Source organism: Pinus tabuliformis, chromosome 4_1, assembly GCF_031772625.1.
Source record: "Pinus tabuliformis cultivar Carrire ecotype Pingquan chromosome 4_1, CPIR1, whole genome shotgun sequence".
Classification (NCBI taxonomy): domain Eukaryota; kingdom Viridiplantae; phylum Streptophyta; class Pinopsida; order Pinales; family Pinaceae; genus Pinus; species Pinus tabuliformis.
The window spans coordinates 865,936,563-865,960,342 of NC_142303.1; the positions used below are offsets into that span (position 1 = coordinate 865,936,563).

Here is a 23,780-nt window from a genome sequence, read left to right on the forward strand (position 1 = left end):
GATTGCCAATGCACTGTGTGAATAAATGTTTTTGGTCACCATTTCAAGCTGATATCCATCCTAAACTAAATGGTTAAACATTCACTTCACACGAGGATTGAAATAAATTAGTTACTCTCAGCATATTTGATTTAGTTCCTTGGACTATAAAGTTCAGTAAGTTGGTTTTATGCCATCTCAAGAAAGTTATCTTTAAAAATTGAAGGCTTGGACAACTAAAAGTGCTTTAGTAAGTTTCATTCCCTGTAATTATTTCAATTTGCCTTACAACTTCACCTTTTAATTTTTGACTTAGGATTAAATGACAAGATAGGATAGATGCTCTGTTTTTCCTTCCTTTAACTTAGATTTTGATTAGTTCGCCTTTAGGAAATTTAGACTCAGTTTCTCATAATTCAAAGTGTACATCATTAGGAATCAAAGAAACCCCCAAAACAAAACAATATAAAAATACAAAACAACGAAGTAAGAAGTGTTAACTAGCACATACAGTGCACTACACTTCATCAACTTACAAGCCTCAGTTGATAATTTATGCAAAGCAATTTAGGAAACTAAATTGACTAAACAAGTAGGATCAGTCGGCTTGGGGACTTCTTGATCAATGAAGTCCTTTAGAACATTATCCTCTAATACTGCCTCCACACGATCCTTCCAGGCTATATAATTCGAGCTACCATCAAGGGCATACTCGAGTCTTAAACCACTAAACGCCATTGGTAAAATTGAGATGTGATAAGAAATCGATTTCTATATTCAAGAACCACAAACTTTGAACTTCTCCTTCTTGTATACTGTTCTTGGCCTTGACGACCTTTGCTCTGATACCATGTAGAAATTCCCACTATAGATCAATAGATTATGGAATATAATAAAACACAATACAAGATCTAATTCTACCACACTTTGCGGAAGCTTAATCGAATTGAGCAAGATCATTAGAACACATATAACTGAGAATGAGAAATCAATCACACATAATACATAAGAAATAAGACGGGGAAAGCCTCAACGTAAAACCCCAATCTCTGTATTATCTGTTGGGATATCTAATTCCTACTTGTCTCTAGTTGTGATTCTTACTAAGTAAAGGAGTCTGTTCCTAGTAATTGGGATATATTTCCTACATTGGTGTGTGGTTGAGATATTCTCTCAACCAATAGATTGTGTGTGCATGTATATATGTAATTACATTTGATTAATGAAGATATAGACAATATCAAGTTTTATCATGGTATCAGAGCTTTCATTTTAGTCATCTTGCAGCAGAGCCCATTCTTGTTCATTTGTGGATGAAGCTTCATCTTCACTTTCTTTGCCATGAGGTAGTGTTTTATATTCACCTCATTTCTTCCCCTATGAAGGAAAACTTGAATTCTTATTCTTGCCCTTTTCAAAATTATGGCAAGTTGGATAGGAGAATTTTCCTTCTCACTATTTCCGATGTCAACCATCTGAACGCCAATGATGATGTCTTCACCATTCATTACTACAACTTCTATATTGATTTCACATAGACATGGTGTTTCAAGCCATGCTTCAAGAAATTTCAATTATTCTTCAAACTCCGTTACTTTTTCCTTGTTGCTGTTGGTATCATCTGCACACACAGAAATATTAATGAGATCATCACAATTTAAATTCTCTTCAGCTTTGTTTTCTTCTGCCACATCTTTACAATCAACTTCATCTGGCTCATCCCATTGATCTTCAATACTTTGTTCCTCTTCACACCCTTCCTGAAAAAGAACTCGTAAGTCTTCAGTCTCATGTTGTTTGAGAACATATAGAATCTCTTGATAATCGTGGTCATTAATAGAACCACTATGCCTTATGAAAAAAATATCATCAGGATCAAATATGTCTAAAAGTGCAGCCATATTGGAAAAGTCCAACTTATCTCACTTTGAGCTTTCTTTTCAACTCCACACGGTCCTCTAACGAGCTCTAACAACCCTGTTACCTCACAGGTGGGAAACTTCTCCCTTTGGCAGCTCTTCAATTGTAGAACCTTGTAGACTATGGCTTTTATGCCACGCTGGTCTTAGTGCCCTTGGCTTTGGCGACGAGCAACTAACCGACCTCTCACAAGCTGGAAACGCTATCAGTATCTAATTCTGATGCACATATTTCTGAAGATGGGTTCAATCAGCAAAAAAAAATTCACATTTTCTATGGCATATAATAATTTACAAGAAAATTTACCAAATTGTTTTTCAGATCCCAATTGATTTTTCAGATCTCCACAACAACGAAAAAATACACATCTTTGAATCATCTTGGGAATGATATTGCTCCAACTATAAGGCAAAGACCACAATGCATGGAAAATGAGGCTTTACAAAGGAAATCCTCTTTCAAGGGGGCCACTGCTTCAGACTAAGTGCCTTAGGGGATTCTGATATGCAAGCCACTGCCACAGGCTCAAGGTGCCACCGCTACTCCGATCTCTGGTGTTTCAATCTCGTGGATTGAAACTCACACAGGTGGGCCTCCAGCTCGACCTCCACACCACAGCTTGGCAGCATCTACATCGATCTCAACAACCACCCTTAGCGTGCATCCTCGACCCCTTCATTCCAAATCCACGCTTCCTTTGCAGCAGATCACATTTCAATGCTCACTGCACCAGATTCGCTGCTCTCAAGTCAACAGACCTTGCCCATTATTCATCGCAGCGATCTCCCGGATTAAAAACATAGCACAATCGTTGCAGCTTTGTTTGGATCCACGACTAGTCGTAGAAGTACACCTTATTCCTATGACGATCTGTCGCCAAGGTACACCAAACTCGTCCGACGATGCAACAAATTAAAAGTGGTGAAGTGTGCAAGAGACTCGTCATGACTATGCTTTTCGGCTACCTACGACGATGACACAATTTCTCTTTAGCTCCACAACGATGATTTTGCATTCCTCAACTTATCGTACAGGCCTCTCCTTCTTGCAACTATGATACCATGATAAAAATGATGTTCTATTAATTAAATGGCTCTCCAGGTGAGATATCTGGAGAGTGCCCAAGCAATTCACACATACACGCTATGTTTGAATGTGGAGAACAACCTAGTACATATAGGCTTTCACACAATGAGGTGGTTTGAACCACTTCCTGAATATTAGGATCTGGCATCTAAAATTAGAGTCTCAATCCTATCATCAATATAACAACTTTCTCCATTATCTCGAACACTCCCCCTTAATGGAGAAAGGGTACTAAACAATAACATATGCCTACTGGTCTAGTCTCAGCGAGGCTTACAATCAAAAACATGAAAAAACTTGGTAACAGAGCTTTTTGTAGAAATCTTGTTCAAGTTACAAAAGGAATCAGCTCTCAAGCTATCCTGCTCTCTCTGCAATCAAACAATACAGCTCACAGATTGAACAGGCATAGTATATATCCTCCTCAATCCCTCCAAGCCTCCTATTTATTTGCGTAGTTTTTCTTGGTGTCCGTTGAAGCCACATGTGTGAATTGGCCTCATCACACTGACTAAACCTGAAGAAGTAATTGCGCAATCCTCAAGGAAATAATTCCTTCTGCATGCAAGAGATATTCACAATGGAATATTCTAGCAACTGATAGTACACTACCCCTCGATCTGATCTCAACTAGGTCTCTGTATGCATGAGTTATTTATGAGAGAATATTCAGTTATCCGAAGTGCAGCAATTACATGCATGCATGCATTAACTAACTGAACTTACATTAATTCAACAAACTGTTTGAATTAATCTAACTAGACTTGACTCAGTTAACTGAGCCAACTAATTACAACTCATCCTTATCTCTTTACCTAATGGATAAATTCCTCAATTAATGGAGAAACTGTTGCATGTCCCCAGATAGACTTCATGTTTGATTTTCCTTAACTAATTAACTCGAGATGAATTAATTAATTATTTTACAAACAACTGCTAAGATCAAATTCGAATTTTACTTCTCTATTTTAGTTAAGGGAATAACTAAAATAAGAAGGTATCCTGAAATGCTATTTATAGCAGTACTAAATTTAGCACTTTTATATTTAGCATTTCTTGTTGCTATTTTCAATAATTTATCATTAGGACAATAGTTTTATAAGCCACTTATGTTATAAATTTTTGATAATTAAGATGACTGGATATTATTAGGACTTGCTCCAAGGATGAGAGTTTCGCCACATTATTAGTTTCATTTCCTTGAATTCCCATATAAATGTGAGTAATTTACCCATGATAATTTCTAAATACCCCTATGAAACTAGCAAGGTCAGGATTACCCCTAGAGGCTCTATCAAATTTTAACTTTAAGAAACTAGGAGAAGGTGGTAGCTATTTGTTAGGATTTCAGGGAATGGGCTAGGGTTGTGTTGCTTGAAAATTTGTAAAATATTGGTTGAGCCCCAAAAGTGTGAGAATGCGTGATTCCTTGGAATTACATTCCCAATCTTGTGTAGACCACTTGAGATTATGAGGATTGTTTCACTTACCCTTCCCATTATGGAGCTCTAATAGTGTCCACATTTAATGACTAATATTTGAAGATTCTTCTATTCCTTTCCTTCCATAATTCCCATGTTATAAATCTCAGGAAAATTTCCATGTTCAGTTCACTATAGTACTTTTAAAAGGTCCAAAATTCCATTCATTAAGTGTTGAATGAATATTGGTTCTGTTCCAATTTCGATTGTCTAAAAGTTATGGCCAAGTGATCCCATATTTCTAATGCAAATCTATAATTTTTAAGTAGAAGCTCAGTTGTTTCTATGTTTTCTCAGTAGAGGCTACATCTAGATAGACTTTGAAAACCATTTTGTGGAGATTTTCCCAAGTTAAGATTTTGTTTTGCATGAAAGTTAGAGGAAGAGGGTCACCTTCGGCTAGAATTTGGAGTCCCATAGCCTTTTCCATTTAATTTTACTAGGGTGTCCTTCTATGCTAGCTATTAATCTACAAGGCTCCTTTAAGCTAAAACATCCTTTAGGACATTTCCCCTATCGAAGGATGTCTTTCCTAGATTGGATTTTAATTCTTCTACTTTATCTTTCATTTGTGATGGCTACTTGTGTTTCTGAGCTTGTGTGCACTCGTCAATGCATGCACTTCTGCCACTACCTCCATTGTTGTTGAGATTGAGGTTGCGCCCAATACTAGTAGACTAGTACTATACCTTACAATATCAAACAAGTTTTTAACTCATTTACCTCTCCTTTTTCCAATTTGCGCCCATTGGTACTAAGAATCCTCCCAAAAGAGGAATAAGTTTATGTTTTGATTTCCACGATGAATTCTAGAGATGAAATCCCTTAATTCCACCCCCTATCCAAATTATCAAACTATCATTTGTTCTTGCCATGTATTTTTGCTTCCATACATTACTCCATAAAGCTGATGGGTTTTTAAACCACCACCACCAAGTTTTGGCTCCTAGTGATTAATTGAGGATTTTAGGGTCTCTCAGTCCCAAACCACTGAGGTGGTTAGGATAGCATAATTTTTCTAAAGTGATAAGGACACATTTTTATTATTATTTAGCTCCCCATAAAATAAAGATATTTGTCTTTTTCTTATTTTTTCCCATAATGGCTTTAGGGGTTTCCGAGTATGAGAATATGTACATAGAGATGACTTGTAAAACTAATTTGGATATTTTTGAATACACATAATTAATCATATTAATATTATTTCAAATAGTTAAATTATACAAAATTTTAAATAAAATTCATATAAAAATATATGGAAATAATAAAAAAACGGTTCACCATTATATTTTTTTTTATTTAATTAAAATTTAATAATAAATTGTTTTCGAGAATAATTGGTTTTCACATTTTAAAGGATATAAATAAATTATGTCCCTCATAAATCCCTAAAAAATTAAGATTATGCAAAAAAAGGTCACAAATACCATGGTAAAAAGTCTCACTAGATTTTAAAATAAAATTGAAGAAACACTCCAAAAAGGACGCTCTCTCAAAGTCTTTTGAGTATCTGCGGGGTCGCTATGTAGAGTTCAAAATTTAAATTTCACATTGCCGGGCGCGCTAGACTGAGTCTTAAAAAGAAAATTCATGACGAATGGTCCATGGATGACCATGTGATGGTCATCGTCAGATGCTTTAAAAATATTTATGTTAATGGTCATCAGAAAACTGGGGCGGTTGTATGCTCCATGTATGCATCATCCGGTTCGCATAGTTTTTTTTAATAATTAATGCATATCTCCATCAATGTTCATTAAGCAAACGGAAACGGAGAGTTGGGCCAGAACAGCCATGTAAGCAGGTTCTGATAACCTGCAATCGGGACAAGGGTTGCTCCATTTGGCATGTTCCATATTCGCCGATTCATCATTAAGCCTGACACGCCCTTGGGCCTTCGAAAGATAAAAGCACTGGATTCAAATATTGTTAAATGAATTTCTGCGCACCCAAGATTCCAAAGGTCTTAAATATGAGCCTGAAACGGGACAATATTATCTTCTTGAATTTGCCTAGCTTTAATGGAAATTGGAAATATTGTTACAAAAGTAGAAATGGATAAACGTATTTTTCATTCTATCTCATAAGGTAATTCAACATACTTTGAATTCCATTGATTACGCAGTGATATAAGCCAGGGATACGATATAATACACCTCTCGATTTATATGTCATTATTTTAACCAATTCAAGCATACATGTTATTTTTTCATTAGATTTCATGACAGTTAAATTTAGATTAGATAATATTGGGTTTTGGAATATGCTTGGTTAACGGAAGATTTCTTGTCATGAACAGAAGGAGATTTAGTACATGGACTTAGCGATCACACTGTTTTGGCGGAAATCATTTCTCGATTTCCTCGGAATTTGCCATGGGATAAATGGTCGGTCTACAACATGTTCACTCGATGTTGGGTTTATTATGAGTGATGAATACCCATGACTTTGATTCCCAAGTTAAAATTGCATATTTCCAGGATTTTTTCATAACTGGTAGTTTCTTCTGCTTTATGGTTTTTTTTAGCTTTTTCCTTTTGATTTCTGTTTAGGTTTTTATCTTTTGAGTTGGGTAATGTCCAGAACGCCATGATCTTGGATTTTCAGAGTATTTTGTAAAATTATAGTGTTTTGTTTTGGTTAAGAAGTAAAGTATAAAATAATTAAAGATTACATTTTCAAAATATTAAGGTGTAAAGTTCTCTTTCATATGATAATAAATCTAAATTAAATTATTAAGATCTGTTTCAATAAAATAACTAAACCCGTCACAACTAAATTTCATAAATGCTTCAAATGAAAACTCTAATTTTGTAAAGCACATAATGACCATTTACACACCATTTGTATATACACAGTAAACAAAAAGGCACATAATTAAAATGTCTTCCTGAGCTAATTCACTATGTCTACCCTGTATTGTCCTCAGTGCACTCCCTTATTGAAGGTTCTTTGAGCTTTCTTATAATATTTATGACAAATTATGAGTGATGTAAGATACTTATATTTTATTCCAATGCAACCATTCTCAAGTGGTCGGCATTTCCTCTACATACTAGTAATTGTCGGCCAATCGTTTTTCCTTTTCACTTTTTAGTATGCATGCTTTTCTGAATTACGATTTTGACAGTCATGGTTAATCGAATAGTTAATTACGCCGAAGTGCGTATATAAGTCGAAATCAAACACTTGACTTCATTATATCATTCAGATTTGCAAAAACTCTCCTTTAACACAATTAAATGGATTCGATACATTTAACAGATACGTAAACCATGTTTCTATTCCATAACCAGTTATTCCTTGTTCATCTCAACATTTATGTCATTGTATTTTCTTTGCTAATTCATTCTATTATATACATCTCTCATTTTCCGAGTTATTGTAAAAACGGTGATAGGGTGATTTGTTACATTCATTGTGTGGTTTGGTGATTTGTTACATCCATTGTGTGGTCGATATGCGATACAAAGACTAATATATTAGACAAACTCAGCTTGTTTGATATCAGACAAATTCATGTTGTGTTTGTGGACGTTTTCTGTCATTATAATGTCATTATTTTCTATAGATCTCCTTTCTTCATGCCTTTATATATGTGTTTTCCTTCGTTAATATCTTGAACAAGTTTTGATATTTTATAAGAATATTTATATGACTAACATTGTTTTCCTTCAATTTTAAAACATTGATATTTAAATATCAAGCTCACACTAAACATACTTATCAATGAGGCTGTCAAACTACTCAGAGCAGGCAGGAGTAGATAAGATTCTCATCGTTATCTACTTGATGGTCAACATGTTATAGTTAAAAGTTTTTTAAAAAGTTGATTAAATATTAAGAGTTGTTTTTGTTATTTTTATTAAAATTGTTGATTTTTGAATGGAACATTTAGCCAATCTTATTTCAAAATATTCTCAAAATCTAATTAAATTTAACCATATTGGATTACTTATTAAATTTAATTATATTTGGTTATTATATTTTTTTTTTTCTCGTTAAAACTATACTATTCTATTATATACAGGAACAGAAAAAACAGTTACAATCATAGAGTCATTTTGCCAAAGGCCGACTGTGGCACTTTGGAATGAGAGTTATCAGAAAGAGCAGCCCACGCAGGGGCACCGCGACTGAGCAAAACAACCCACGCAGGGGCTTTAAACCACAGAAGTGCAACCAGATCATACATAACATCCCGCGCAGGGGCTTTGACCAAAAAGTGTTCATCCCTCGCAGGGGCATCAAAAAACCTTCAGCAAGATCCCTTTCGGGCCAGACAAACATAGCAAGAACATACAGTAAGCCAACATGACAAACACAGAAAATCAAAATAGGACCTGAACAGCGCCTGAGAGAGTGTTGCGGAGCGGATGGACGGCTAATCGTCCGGCTTCTCTTCGACCACCCTACACCAGCCATATTTTTCCCTTTCCTCTGCAGTAGGAAAGGAATCCATGTCGTCATTGTCCCCCGTGGGTGATAACGCTGCCTGAGTCTGAGGTAGGTTGGAGGCGTGCTCTGGAGCAGCCGCTGGCGTCTCCTCGACATCCTTTGAGCTCCCGCCCGCGTGCTTCCCCTCGCTGAGATGTTCCTCGCCATCATCCTGAGGTTCTTCAAGGAAGAGGACCGAGACGTGGGCATTGATACGGGATTTTTCCTGAGAGTTGCTGAAGGAGAAAATGGCAGTACCGAAAGCAGGCAGAGGTGCCGGGCCAGAATCTGGGCTTCTGGTGTCCATGAATTGGCTTGATTGGAGGGGATTGGCCTCAGCAATTCGATGGCAAAGGCATCGACAGCAGTGGGATTGGGGATTTTCGATTGAAGGACGTGAGGACCCTCCCCGGGCAGAGCCTCGACGGCTGAGCAGGCGCTGTCGAGGCCTGACCATCTTTGCAAAAGAACCGGGGGTATGGAACAAAGCGGAGTAGGAGGATTTGAAACGCCACCCAACCAGCCTTTCAGACCTGAAACAGCGCTCAACTGACAGAGGGATGGCAAGAGTTGTTGCCCTGAAAACCATATACCAGGCAAGAGCCTGAACACCAAATACCAAATACTGAGCGTGAACCAGCACATGACGATCCAACCCACCACCTTTCTTAAACTCTTCATCGCCTCCTCGAGTTCTGTTCGCCATAACTGCTCGCTGCAGTCGCACCACAATCCCGGACAGAGCATTGAATTGCCGTCCCTGAACACCCATACATATATTCCTTGGCGGCGATCTCGCATTGAATGCCTGCCTTAAGCTTGAGGCAGCACATGGCATTCATGTGGCTCCTCACTTCCGCCCGTCGTGTCACCCGCATCCGGGGAAGCAGCATCGCTTTTGACCAGTCTAGCGTATTCCTGAGCCTGGACATTATTTGGTATAATAGTCGTGTTTCCTGTGAGGAGAGTATTCTCATTTTCTACTCCTATGTTGGCCAGGAGGTCTGCAACCTTGTTGCCTTCCCTTTTTGTATGATTGAAGGAAATGGCCCTGTTGCTGCGGAGAGCTTGTTCGATGGCCTCTAGTCTTGCTTCGAGCCTCCAGCTGGCGGCGATTTTTTTTGCTTGAGAGCCATTCTGGAGGCGCTTGGCCATGTTTATGAGGATCTGGGAGTCTCCTTCCACGATCAGGGGTTGAAGGTTGAGATTCCAAGCGAGAAGGAGCCCTTGCCATAGTCCCTCTAGCTCAGCTGAGTTGTTGGTGTCCCATCCCATGTTTCCGAAGTATATCTGCAAGGGAGTGCCTTCATGGTTCCTCAGAATTCCTCCAAAGCCAGCCATTCCAGGGTTGCCTTTGGAGGCACCATCGAAATTGAGCTTATAAGAATGCTTAGGGGGAGCGGTCCAAGTGCCATTGTTTAAGATGCTACTTTTGGAGGGGCCGATCTTGTGTCGTTCCTGAGGTAGATGCAGTTGCCAGTTGTCTAGAATGCCTTTCTCGTTGTTTAGAGAAGGAAGATCCTCCTGTGTCCAGGATCGGAGCAGCATCGTTTCTTTGAGGTTCCCACATAGCCTGTTCCATATGTCTTCGATCGATGAGCGCTGGTTTTTGAATATGCGTTTGTTCCTTTCCTTCCAGATGCTCCATAGGATGAGTCCTGGAATCATGTTCCACAAACAGTTGAGAAGCTCGCTTTTATAAGGATTCTGCGGCCAGTGTCTTAAGGAGTTGGTTATGTCATTCTCTATTCTGCATCTTTTTTGACATCTAAAGCTCGCCTTTTCCCATAGCTGATTGGCTAGGGGGCAGGTGTCCAGGAGGTGTTGGAGAGTTTCCTCATTTTGATTGCAGTTAAGGCAAATGGATGGACCATGAAAGTTTCTTCTCCTTAGTTTGTCCCAGGTGAGGATTCTTTTGTGGCCTACCAACCATAGGAAATAAGAGACTTTGGGCCAGGATCCAAGACCCCAGATTTTGCTCCAGATTGGATCAGAAGGGGTAGTGATGTTGCATACGATCTTGTAGGCCTCTGAAGTGGTAAAGGCACCCTTTGGTCGGTATCCCCATCTTAGGATGTCCTTGCCTTCATCGTGTCTAATGCTTCTTTTCCGTAGCTCCTTCTCCAACTCCTCAGTTTCCCTAAGGTTTGTATTATTGATTAGCTGATTACCCTGTTTCCATCTCCTGAATCCGTGCTCCGTTTCCTGCATCCAAAAATGTCGGATCTTTTCTTGCTGCTGCTCCTGCCTATTGAATTCCGGAGGTGGATGAAGAACGTGGGTGAGCTTTGGCATCTGGCTCCATGCATCTGTCCAGAATCTCGTTGTTCTGCCGTCCCTTACTTCCCAGAAACTGTGCTGCTGAATTAGCTGGAAGTGCTGTTTGGCCGCATTCCATATTAGCGAACCTTTTTCATCGGGGGTGAACCTAATGAGCTCTTCCTGAGGTCTGTTATTGGCGTATTTGGCTGTCCAGACTTTTACCCAAGGTTTTTCTGGGTTAGTGATCCACTGCCACCATATTTTGGCGCTCATTATGGAGTTGCTATGCTCTGGGTCTCTCAGCCCAATGCCCCCTTTGTCTTTGGGCATGCAGACTGTGGTCCATTTAACTAGAGCCCATTTACGGTTAGTTGCCGAGCTGCCCCATAGGAAGCCACGTTGAAGATTCCTGATTCTTTTTAATACCCACTTCGGCGCTGCAAGGATTGAGAACAGATAAAGGGGCATTGCCTGAAGGACAGACTTGATGAGCACTACCCGACTGGCCAGATTCAGAGTTCTGTGCGTCCAAAGGTTAAGACGGGATTCAAGCTTCTCAATGAGAGATCGCCAGGAGGAATGCTTTATGGCTGAAGCAGTGAGGGGGGCTCCGAGGTATTTGGAGGGGAGTGAGGCAGTGGGAAATCCTAGGATACGAGCAACCGCAGTCTTAACAGATGGAGGCGTGTGAAAGAAAAAAATCTGCGATTTGGAACAATTGACACTGGTGCCTGAAGCTTCAGAGAAATCATTGAGCAGGGATTTGAAGCAGGAGGCTTCCTGGACAGAGGGGTAGCCAAATAGCATGGTGTCATCAACAAACTGCTGATGAGAGGTAGCAGGGGTGTTGTGAACTGAGAGACCTTTGAGCTGGTGAGATTGGAGGGCGTGTTTGATGTGGCGGCCAAGACCTTCAGCCATTAGAACAAAGAGGAAGGGGGATAGGGGGTCCCCTTGCCTGATTCCTCTAGATGGTTTGAAGGGGCGGGAGGGGATTCCATTCACAAGGATGGAGAATTGAGTGGAGGTAATTAAACTCATGATCCAGCGAATCCACATAGAGCAAAAACCAAAGGCCATTAGCATTTGCTGAATGTAAGTCCAGCTGAGTTTATCAAAAGCCTTAGAGAGATCCAGCTTAAGAAGCATACCTGCTTGCTTTGATTGTTTGAGGGAGTGTATTATCTCGTGCGTGAGGAGTATGCCGTCCATGATCTGTCTCCCTTCCACGTACCCCGACTGTTCCGGAGATATGAGCAGAGGCAACAGGGGCTTTAACCGGTTTGCGACAACTTTGGATATTACTTTGTAAATGACATTACAAAGAGCAATCGGCCTGTATTTGTCGGGGGTGATTGAATCCTCTTCTTTGGGGATGAGGGCAATGAAGGTGGAGTTGAGAGAGGGTAGCAGCCAATGGAGAGCTCTCGACTCTTCTACAATTTGCCAGACTTCCAGTTTTATCATCTCCCAGAAGGTGTGAAAGAACGTGGTGGTGAATCCATCCGGTCCAGGGGCTTTTCCTTCCTTAAGCTGGGACATTGCCTCGTCCACCTCCTGAGGCTGAATTGGGCGAAGGAGAAGCTCATTATGTTCCTCCGTAATGAGCCTTGGCACATTGTTGGTGATTCTTTCAATTGCCTGTCGCCTGTCTCCCTCAGGCTCTTGAAGGACATGATTGAAGTGATTAAGGAACTCCTCCTCAATTTCCTCATGCTTTTCTACTTTTACCCCCCCTTGCTTTTGAATGAAAGGTATGTTGTTGTGCATTCTTCTTTGAATAGTGGTTCTGTGGAAGAACTTAGTGTTTCGCTCGCCTTCCTTCAACCATCTGATTCTGGATTTTTGCTTCCAATATACCTCCTCCTGCTTCCGCCTTTCCTCAAGATGTCTGTGGATGCGTCGTTCCTGTTCCAGAGTCACCTCAGTGTGCCCCTCTGTGGTTATCTTTTGTTGGAGGTCCGTCAATTCCCGGTTTAGATCTTGTTGCGCTTTAAAGATGTCTCCAAAGGTCTCCCTATTCCAGCGCTTTAGGTGATTTTTTAGAAACCTGAGCTTCTGTTGGAACTGATACATCTTGGACCCTTCCGGTGGGATAAAGGAAGTCCATGTAGTTTTGACAAAGTCTTTAAACGTGGGGTGCGAGAGCCAGAACTCTTCGAAGCGGAAGGGTCTCCTGGTCAAGTCACCTGGTCTTTGCCATTGAAGGGCAATCGGCCAATGATCCGAACCGGTATGCGGAAGAATTGCAGCCGAAATGTCTCCTCCGAGGTGAACCGCGTTATCTGATATGAGGAAGCGATCTAGTTTGGATGCAATTTGATGCTTCCCTGCTCTGCGATTGCTCCATGTAAAAGTGCCATTACAAAAAGGCATATCTATGAGGGAGGTGTTCTGTATGAAGTCCTTGAAATGGGCATTTTCTTGCTCCATTCTATTTCTCCCCCCGATCTTCTCCTCTAGCTTGGTAATCATGTTAAAATCCCCTCCAATAATCCAGAGCGGGTACCTCCTATTGTTGTTCAAAGCTTCTATGGTGTCCAGAAGCGCAATTTTGCTTCCTGTATCCTGCGGGAAATATACATTTGATAGGTTTCCATGTATGTTCGTGCCTAAAATGTGGAAGGCTGCCTGGATGAGGTGATGAGAAGCGTGAAAATCTGAGAGATTTAACGCTTGAGTGTTCCATGCAATAGCAAGCCCTCCTGAAGCTCCCGAGGCATCTACCACTACCGATCGACATCCTGTCCAGGCTTTGGATAGAATGTTGCCCAAATTAGAGCCATTACATTTGGTTTCCTGGAAAAAGCATAGTTGCGGCTTTTCCATTTTAATCATGTTTTTTAACATTCTGAGTTTCCGAGGGCTATTGAGCCCTCTTAGGTTCCATGATACTAGCTTCATGGTTTAACTATTAGCAGAGGGTTTATAGTACTTCGTCAATTTAGCATACCTGCCTGAGTCTACCAGGATTTTCCCAATCTCGATTGTTCTCTGTAGATCCGTTTTTCTTCCTCTCTTTTTGGTATCTTTTGGGGGGAGGCTTCCATCCCAATGGCTTCCTGGCTGTACACCTAGTTGATGCTGCTGATATGCTCTCGAAATGACCACTTCCAGCTTGCTGAGTTGGGTCTCGGGTATACTGTCATATGCCTTCTTTTTGCATGCTAGTTCTAGTTCTAGAATGTCTAGTTCGTTCAGATCTATGCTTTCTGGTTCTTCTTCCATCTGTTGCACTTGACTGCTTCCTTCCATATTAATCTCTGTGCTTGGAGGGGGATCTAGCTTTCCATCGACTTCCATATCCTTGTATTTCACTGCCGACTCTTTCAGTCCTCCTGAGGGGGTTTCTGTGATGATGATGGGGGCTTGGCGTTTGGAGGGGGAGGCTGTAGGGGGGGGATGGGAGGAGGAAGAAGGAGGGGCAGGGTTAGACTCGGAGATCGGGGGTTGCTCATCAGAGGTCTGAGCAAGGATTTCGAAACTGTTCTTAGTAGCTGGGCCATGGGTATTATTATGCTGGGGTTTATTCCCATTAGAGGGTTTCTTGTGCGCTCGCCTTCGGCTAGGGGCTTTGGTGAAGCCGTCCTGGGTTAGGGTTTCAGAGGGGTCAGGAGAAGTGGCTTTGGTATTCAGAGGACAATCCCGGAATAGATGCCCAAGAGCATGGCATTTCCTGCAACGAAAGGGTACATGCTCATAGTCCAGGGGTTGAATCCATTCTTCGTCACGGTGAGAGAGACTTACCGATTCTGGCAGGGCTTCGTTCAGGCGCATGAAGACGCAGATGCGAGCATAAGAAGTGTATCTGCACATTTTTGTTTCTTCTGCAGCCCTGATGTACTCCCCCAGTCCATTTCCTATATCTTTGAGAATGTCCTCGTCCCAATATTCATCTGGAAGTCCGTACATTCTGATCCACACTGGCGCCCAAGTGAGATCTTCCTTATCCGGGTTGAATCTTGGTATCCACTCCCTCAAATACAGGCCCGCTGAGTTGAAGAAGTAGGGCCCTGCTCCCAAAATTCTGTATTTGTCCTCAAGACAGAAAAAAATTGCTGTGAAAAAGCCTTTCGGCCCTAGCTGCAGAGTAACATCTCCTTTGGGCTTCCACTTCGCCGCAATCCATCCGTATAAGGCTCTTTCTGTCGGCCAGAACCCTATAAACTTCCCAATAAGGGCATGATCCCTCATGAATTCGATTCGCTTGTCAATCTTGTGTCCAGGTAGCTCTATTCGTGGCCGTTCTTTAGCTATAGGTTTACATGTTGTCGAGGAAACCTTCGGAATTTCTTCTGGATTTTCCTCTCTGTCTTGTGTGACGCTGGCTTTGTCCTTCCGACCTTCTGTCTCCTTGTTTCCATGCTGATGCTTGTTCTCTTTGTTCAGTATCTCCTTGTCGACCGATCCAAAGACAAATGCCTGCTCAGGACCGTGCTGCGATGGGGAGGGCCCTGACGCCCTCCCCTGAGGAGATTCCATTGAGCTGCTCTAGTACCCTGCAATGCTACTACGCCACAGGTGATTTGTTCCAGTCTGTGAATGGAACCAGTGCTGTACCGACTGCGTCGTCGACGCTTTTCTCAGAACCCTAATCGCCGCAGAGCCTCCCAGCATCGATCCTATTAGGTTATTATATTAACAATAATTATCAATATTTATTATTAATTTGAATAATATTTACTATTAATAATAATAATTAAAAAATAATAATTAATGATAATTTTTAATTTAATATTATTATTATTAATTCCTTTGTTTAAATTAATAAATTCATAAATATTATTAAACAATAACATTATTGAATATTACTAAACAGTAATATCATTAAATATAAATATTATTAAAAATAAATAATAATATTATAAATATCTAATAATATTTTATTAATTGTAATATTAATAATTTTAAAAAACATTAAAAGAAATATTTTTTTTTATAATTTAATTATAAATAATTTATAATTGAAAATATTGGATAACATTAATTTAACCATGTTTCCATTAATATATTCATATTAATTAATATATTAACATTGGTATTAGTATTAATATTAAATATTATAAATAAATGACTTTAAATCGATTATTGATTGATTAATTAATTAATACTACTTAATAAATTAATAAACATTATTAATAAATTAATAAAATTGAATATGATCAACCATGGTTGAATCTCCTAAAACATGTTCAACCATGTTTGACAATGGTTAATCAATGTCAACCATCGTCTGCCATGATCAACAATATTCAACAATGATTTTCCATGGTCAAGCATGCTCCACCAACATCAATCATGGTCGTAATGGTTAATCAATGTCTCTATGGTGAACCATGGTCCAACGTCACATTATCACAAGGGTTGTCTCAATATGGAAATCAAACATGCCGAACCATGTTTATTTTAGGGTTTATATACCTTGGATTTATATTTGTTTATCCCTTGGATTCATTATTCTCTTGGGTTTATAATATCAATCCCTTGGGTTTACTACTCTAAGGGTTCATATTCCTAGGGTTTAATATTATTCCCTTAGGCTTATAGTCCCTTGGGATTTTAGAATTAATCCGTAGAGTTATTATTGCCTTGGATTTATAATATCAATCATGGTCTATCATGGTCAACCATGGTCCAACGTCGCATCATGATAAATTTTGTCTCAATATGAGAATCTACCATGGTCAACCATGGTCCAATGCCACATTGTGAAAAAGAGTCTCTCAATTTGAAAACCAATCATGGTCAACCATGTTCAACCATGGTCCAACATCACATTGTCTGAAGGATTGTCTCAATATGTAAGTTGACCATGGTCAACCACGTTTGTTTTGGTGTTTGTAATATTTATCTTAGGGTTTATATACCTTGGGTTTGTAATATTGCTCCTTTAGGTTTGATATTATTCAGCCATGGTAAACCATGGTCAACCATGTTTTATAAAATCAATCATAGTCAACCATGGTTAATCATGGTCAAGAATTGTCCAACATGGCCTTGTCACAAAGATTATCTCAGTATGAAAATCAATCATTTCCTCAACCATGGTACAATGCCACATTATGACAAAGATTGTTTCAATGTGATAATTAGTGTCATCCATGGTTAATCATGGTTAACCTTGGTCAACCATGGTCAACATTAGTCAACCATGGTCAACCTTTTTTTATAAAATTGAACATGGTCATCCATGGTGAATCATGGACAACCATGGTTGAACATCACACTGTGACAAAGATTGTCTTGATATGAAAATAAACCATGGTTAAGCATGGCCAACCAGGGTCCAACATCGAATTATGACAAGGATTGTCTCAATATGAAAATCAACGATGGTAAACCATGGTCAACAATGTTTAGTTTTCTTTATAATATTAGTCCCTTGGGTTTAATATTATTCCTATGGGTTCATAATCACAATGGGTTTACTATTAATTCCTTGCGCTTTTTATTCCCTTGGGTTTATAATATCAGTCATCAACAACCATGGTCAATCATAGCCAACCAAGATCAACCATCATCAAATGTCACATTGTGACAAAGACTATCTCAATATGAAAATCAACCATGGTCTAATGTTATGCAACAAACTCACAAAAAGATAGATCAATGACTTAAATTATCTTCTTTGAGGGGGAAGCCTCCTTTACGTTACATAAATGAAAAATTCTTGGATCATTCAAATGACAAAACCTTCTTTCTATATATAGGAGTCTAAGGGGTCACAATTATTATGGTTATTGTTGTGCCCTTAAATTATTATTTCTATGTCAACTCTGACTATATTGCGACCCCTTAAACTCCTATATATAGAAAGGAGGTTTTGTAATTTGAATCATCCAAGAATTTCTAATATATGTAATGTAAAGGAGGTTTTCCCATTGAATAGTATAATTTTTAAGTTGTTAATATATCTATTTGTGAGTTGGTTGCATAACATTTGGTATCATAGCTTTGGATTCTAGTGTTTTACTTCTTCAAATAGGTCATTTTAGCATGTTCGCTATAAACAAATTTCTCTGAGGCTTCACAAGATGAAAGTTTTACCACGCGAAGCTGAAATCTCAGAGAACTTCATGTAAAATTTTAAATCTTGGTTCGCTATAATTTCAAAGATATGTTCTGAGGAATTCAGGGTTTTGGAAATCTCCATAATTTTGTCTCCAACAGGTGACCTAGGGACAGTCGTCATAACTAATTTGTTTCAGGCATTGGATTTGAATTTTGTAAAACATGGCTAAATTCGCACGAACTATAGCTTTTTTTGTAGAAATTTCAGGGCCTAAGGTTGAAACAATTACACGTTGAATATCCTACAACTTTGCTCTACTGAGCGAGATCATCATCGGAGATTTGGCATAATTATTTCTTAAAGAACCCAATATCAATTAAACTTGTCGAGTTGGAAAGAGGACTTAGAGAGATACGATAGGAAGAAATTTCAGAACTTGGAGATATGAAATTACAAAGTTACAATTGTTTCAAGATTGAGCTCCTAAAAGAAGAAAAAGGTGAGTATTTTTGTTTTAAATTGCATAAATTTTGTTTGAAAAATCAGTTCGAAGTGATTCAAAGGGAATAGTGAAACATATATATCATTGTTGGATTTCAAAATTCCTTGAAGAAAATAAATAGAAACACCTAGTAAGCAACTAGAAAGATCTACTATGATGCATGAAGAAGAGGAAGAAGTGCAACATGATATATCAAAATTACGAGACCAAGCACAACAAATTTCACTCTCACAAAGAGTAATAAAAAATGAAGTGGAAGCTAAGATGGATGGTTTGAAGAATAGTTTGAAATTAGACATGGAATATTTGAAGAATGGTTTAAAAGTAGACATGGAAGGTTTGAGAAAGTTGCTATAAGAAATTCTTCCTAAAGACAAAAAGGTATTAGATGAAACTCATGCTGAGAAAAAAATAAATGTTATTCATGATTTCATGGACTCTAACATTGAATGGAAGACCCACCATATTCCAAAGTTTGATATGTTGAAGTTTGATGGCAAGGGTCAGTGACATGGATACTATAGATGGAGCAATATTTTGATCTCCATAATGTGCAAAACACACGAAAGGTACGCATTACAATTTTATATTTAGAACCCAATCAATTTGTATGGTATCAATGGATTTTCTCTCGTTAACAAATTGTCACTTGGTCAATTTTACAGAGGAAATAACAACACATTATGAGCATACAAAAAGAAACACCTTCTTTAGCCAATTGATAAATCTCAAACAAAAGGGTTCAATAGTGAAGCATGAACTTCCAAAAATTGAATATAAGGGTAAATTATATTCTAGAGTAGCATAAGAATGATGTCTTCATAGGGACTTTAAAGAATAAAATCCAACATGAGGTTCGCCTATGGGATCCTGAGTCATTGGATAAGGCATTCAGGTTGCAAAGAAAAATTGAAAGAAAAATTATGGCAGTAAGGAAGCTTACCACTCACAACTATAAAGATGAAAATGTTGTTGCTCCTAGTCTTCCACAACCTACAAAGTTGACACCACAACAATTGGAATAAAAAAGAGAAAAAGGGATTTGTTATATTTGTGGTAGAAAATAAACTAAAGGTCATAATTATGCTGAGAAGAAATTAATTTATATAGATTGCGAAGAGGAGGAAGAAAATTTACAAGAAACATCAAAAGTAGAGGATATACACCACGAACCAACCCCAAAGAAAGAAGAAATGAATAAGACCATATCATGTAATGCATTGGCAAGAATTAACACTCCTCAAAATCTCAATATAGAAGCACATATCAAAAATAAAAATGTAATATTTTTGATTGATTTGGGTAGTACCCATAATTTTATTCATTGTAAGATAACCAAGGAATTGAATTTCTTCTTATATCCAGAACCGGAGTGTCAAGTGATGGTTGTAAATGGAGGAACTATAAATTTCTATGGAAAGTGACATAATATCAAGTTAACTGTGGGGGAATATGTATTGAATAGTCGAATTATCTCCATTCCAATGGGTGGTGCTAATGTTGTACTTGGACTCCAATGGTTACAATATTTGGGTATTATAGATTTTAACTTTCAAGAACTTTTCTTGAATTTTTTTGGGAAGGGAAGGGATATGAATTAAGGGGTATCGTAAGAAAACTAGGGAATATAATCAACTCCAATGGCATGATAAATTTTCTAAATAAATAACAACAGGGCGTAATTGCACAATTATGTTCACTAGAGGTTCAAACATCGAAATCATATATTTTCCTGGATCTCCAAAAAGTATCAGAAAATCATTCCAATGTATTTGATACTGCCAAAGGCTTAACACCTATTTGTGATCATGATCATGCTATTCATTTGATTCCAGGAAGTATTCCTCCAAACACCAGGCCTTAAATATATCCCTATACCCAAAAGAGTGAAATTGAACATATGGTTGCAGAAATGCTAGAGGCCAGTATCGTTCAACCTTGTTAAAGTTATTTATCTGATCTAGTAGTATTGGTGCACAATAAGGATGGATTATGTCACATGCATCTAGATTATAGGGAGCTCAACAAGCTCACTATTAAAGATAAATTTCTCATTCTTGTCATTGATGAATTATTGGATAAGTTACATAGAGAAATTTAATTCACCAAGTTGGATCTTCATTCAGGATATCGTCCACTACCCATCACATCTTCTTTAAGAGAAAATTATAAGGTTCAAGCTGAGGAAGATCACATTGGGAATCAACAAAAATTTCTACAACTCTTAAATGATAACCTCACTTTGGCGCAGAATAGAATGAAACAACATGCCGATCAACATCGCAACGAAAGAATTTTTCATGTAGGTGACTAGGTATTTTTATGGAACAGTCATACAAAAAAATGTCCCTCAAGCAACGTAAGAAGGATAATAAATTATCCCCAAAGTATTATGGTCCTTACAAGGTGGTACAAAATATTAGTACTATGGCATACAAATTGGAGCTTCCTGCATCTTCCCAAGTGCACAGAGTTTTCCATTTTTCATGCTTAAAGAAGGTTATAGGTAACAAGTTTTGAGATCAAACAATATTGCTAGAACTTGACGAGGAAGGAAAATTCATATTGGAACCATAAATACTCCTTCATGGAGACAACCTTTGTCAAATGTCACATTGCAACAAAGATTGTCTCAATATGAAAATCAACCATGGCCCAATGTCAGATTGTGACAAATATTGTCTCCATAAGAAAATCAATCATGGTCAAGCATGCTAAATGATGCTCCAATGTTACATTATGAAAAGGATTGTCTCGATATGGAAATCCACCATGGTCAACCATGGTCAAACATGTTTATTTTAGGGTTTATAATATTTATCTTATGGTTTATATACCTTGGGTTTATAAGTTTTATCGTTTGGGTTTATTATTCCATTAGGTTCATAATATCAATTCCTTAGGTTTATTAATCTATGGGTTCATATTCCTAGGGTTTTTTATTATTCCCTTAGGTTTAAAATTCCTTGGGTTTATAATATCAAACATGGCCAACCATGGTCAATCATGGTCAAACATGTTTTATAAATTCAACCACAATTAACCATGGTCGAACATCCCATTGTGATAAGGATTGTCTCAAAATAAAAATCAATCATTATCTCAATAATGGTCCAACTTCTCATTATGACAAAGATTCTCTCAATAAGATAGTCATGGTCAACCATCATCAACCATGGTCAACCATGTTTCATAAAATCAAACGTGGTAAACCATGGTTAATCATGGTCAACCATTGTCCAAAATTGTATTGTGACAACGATTGTCAACCATGGTCTAACGTCACATTTTGACAAATATTGTCTCAATATGATAATCATGGTCAACCATGGTCAACTATGTTTTATAAAAGCAAACACGGTCATCCATGGTCAATCATGGTCAACCATTGTCGAACATCATATTGTGACAAAGATTGTCATAATATGAAAATCAACCATGTTTAAGCATGGTCAACCATGGTCCAATGTCACATTGTGAGAAGGATTGTCTCAATATGAAAATCAACCATGGACAACCATGGTCAACCATGTTTATTTTAGTGTTTATAATATTTTTTTTAGGGTTTATATACCTTGGTTTTATAATATTAGTTCATTGGGTTTAATATTATTCCCTTGGGTTCATAATCCCAAGGGGTTTTAGTATTAATCCTTTTGGTTTATTATTCCACTGGGTTTATAATATCAATCATGGTCAACCATGGTCAATCATAGCCAAACAAGGTCAACCATGGTCAAATGTCACATTGTGAAAAAGATTGTCACAATATGAAAATCAACCATGGTCCAATGTCGTATTGTGACAAAGATTGCCTCGATCTGAAAATCAATCATGGACAAGCACGGTCGGCCATGGTCCAACTTCGCATTGTGACAAAGATAGTCTCCTTATGGAAATCAACCATCATGAACCATAGTCAACAATGTAAATTTTTGGGTTTATAACATTTATCTTAGAGTTTATATACCTTGGGTTTATAATTTTTATCCCTTGTGTTTATTATTCCCCTGGGTTCATAATATAAATCCATTTGGTTTATTGATCTAACTGTTCATCTTCCTAGGTTTTAATATTATTCCCTAAGTCTTATTCCCATGGGTTCCTAATCCTAATGGGTTATAATATTAATGCCTTGGGTTTATTATCCCCTTGGGTTTATAATATCAATCCCTTGGGTGTATTATTATGTTGAATTTATAATATCAATCATGGTCAACCATGGTTAATCATAGCCAATGAGGCTTAACCATGGTCGAATATCGCATTTTGACAAATATTGTCTCAATATGAAAATCAACGATGGTCACCCATGGTCCAACGATGCATTGTGCCAATGATTGTCTCGATATGAAAATCAATCAATGTCAAGCATAGTCAACCATGGTCGAACGTCGCATTGTGACAACGATTGTCTCCATATGGAAATCAACCATGGTCAACCATGTTTATTTTAGGGTTTATAATATTTATGTTCAGGTTTACATACCTTGGGTTTATAATTTTTATCACTTGGGTTTATTATTCCCTTGGGTTCATAATGTCAATCCCTTGGGTTTATAATACCAATCATGGTCAACCATGTTTTATAAATTCAATCATGGTCAACCATGGTTGAACATCGCATTGTGACAAATATTGTTAGAAAATGAAAATCAATCATTGTCTCAACGATGGTCTAACGTTGCATTTTAATAAATATTGTCTTAATAAGATAATAATTGACAACCATGGTCAACCATGTTTTATAAAACTAATCGTGGTAAACCATGGTTAATGATGGTCAACCATGGACCAACATCGCATTGTGACAAAGATCGTCTCAATATGAAAACCAATCATTGTCTCAACCATGGTCCAATGTCACATTATTATGAAGATTGTCTCAATATGAAAATCATGGTTAACCATGGTCAATCATGTTCAATGTTGGTCAACCATGGTTAAACATGTTTTATAAAATAAAAAATGGTCATCCATGGTCAATCATGGTCAACCATGGTTGAGCATCACATTGTGACAAATATTGTCTTGATATGAAAATTAACCATGGTTAAGCATGGTCAACCATGGTCCAACATCACACTATGAGAAGGATTGT

At 38.1% G+C, this 23,780-nt stretch overlaps 1 protein-coding gene across 1 annotated transcript; it reads right to left on the reverse strand.

The window, feature by feature from the left end:
- Window positions 1–9,716: 9,716 nt before the first annotated feature.
- On the reverse strand, window positions 9,717–13,994 carry LOC149178939 (uncharacterized). The gene is made up of 3 exons (XM_089422292.1): window positions 13,026–13,994; window positions 12,317–12,905; window positions 9,717–12,076 (listed from the first exon to the last, which is right to left on the reverse strand). Exons 1-3 carry the CDS (start codon window positions 13,992–13,994, stop codon window positions 9,717–9,719), a joined length of 3,918 nt encoding a protein of 1,305 aa, XP_089278418.1.
- Window positions 13,995–23,780: the final 9,786 nt, after the last annotated feature.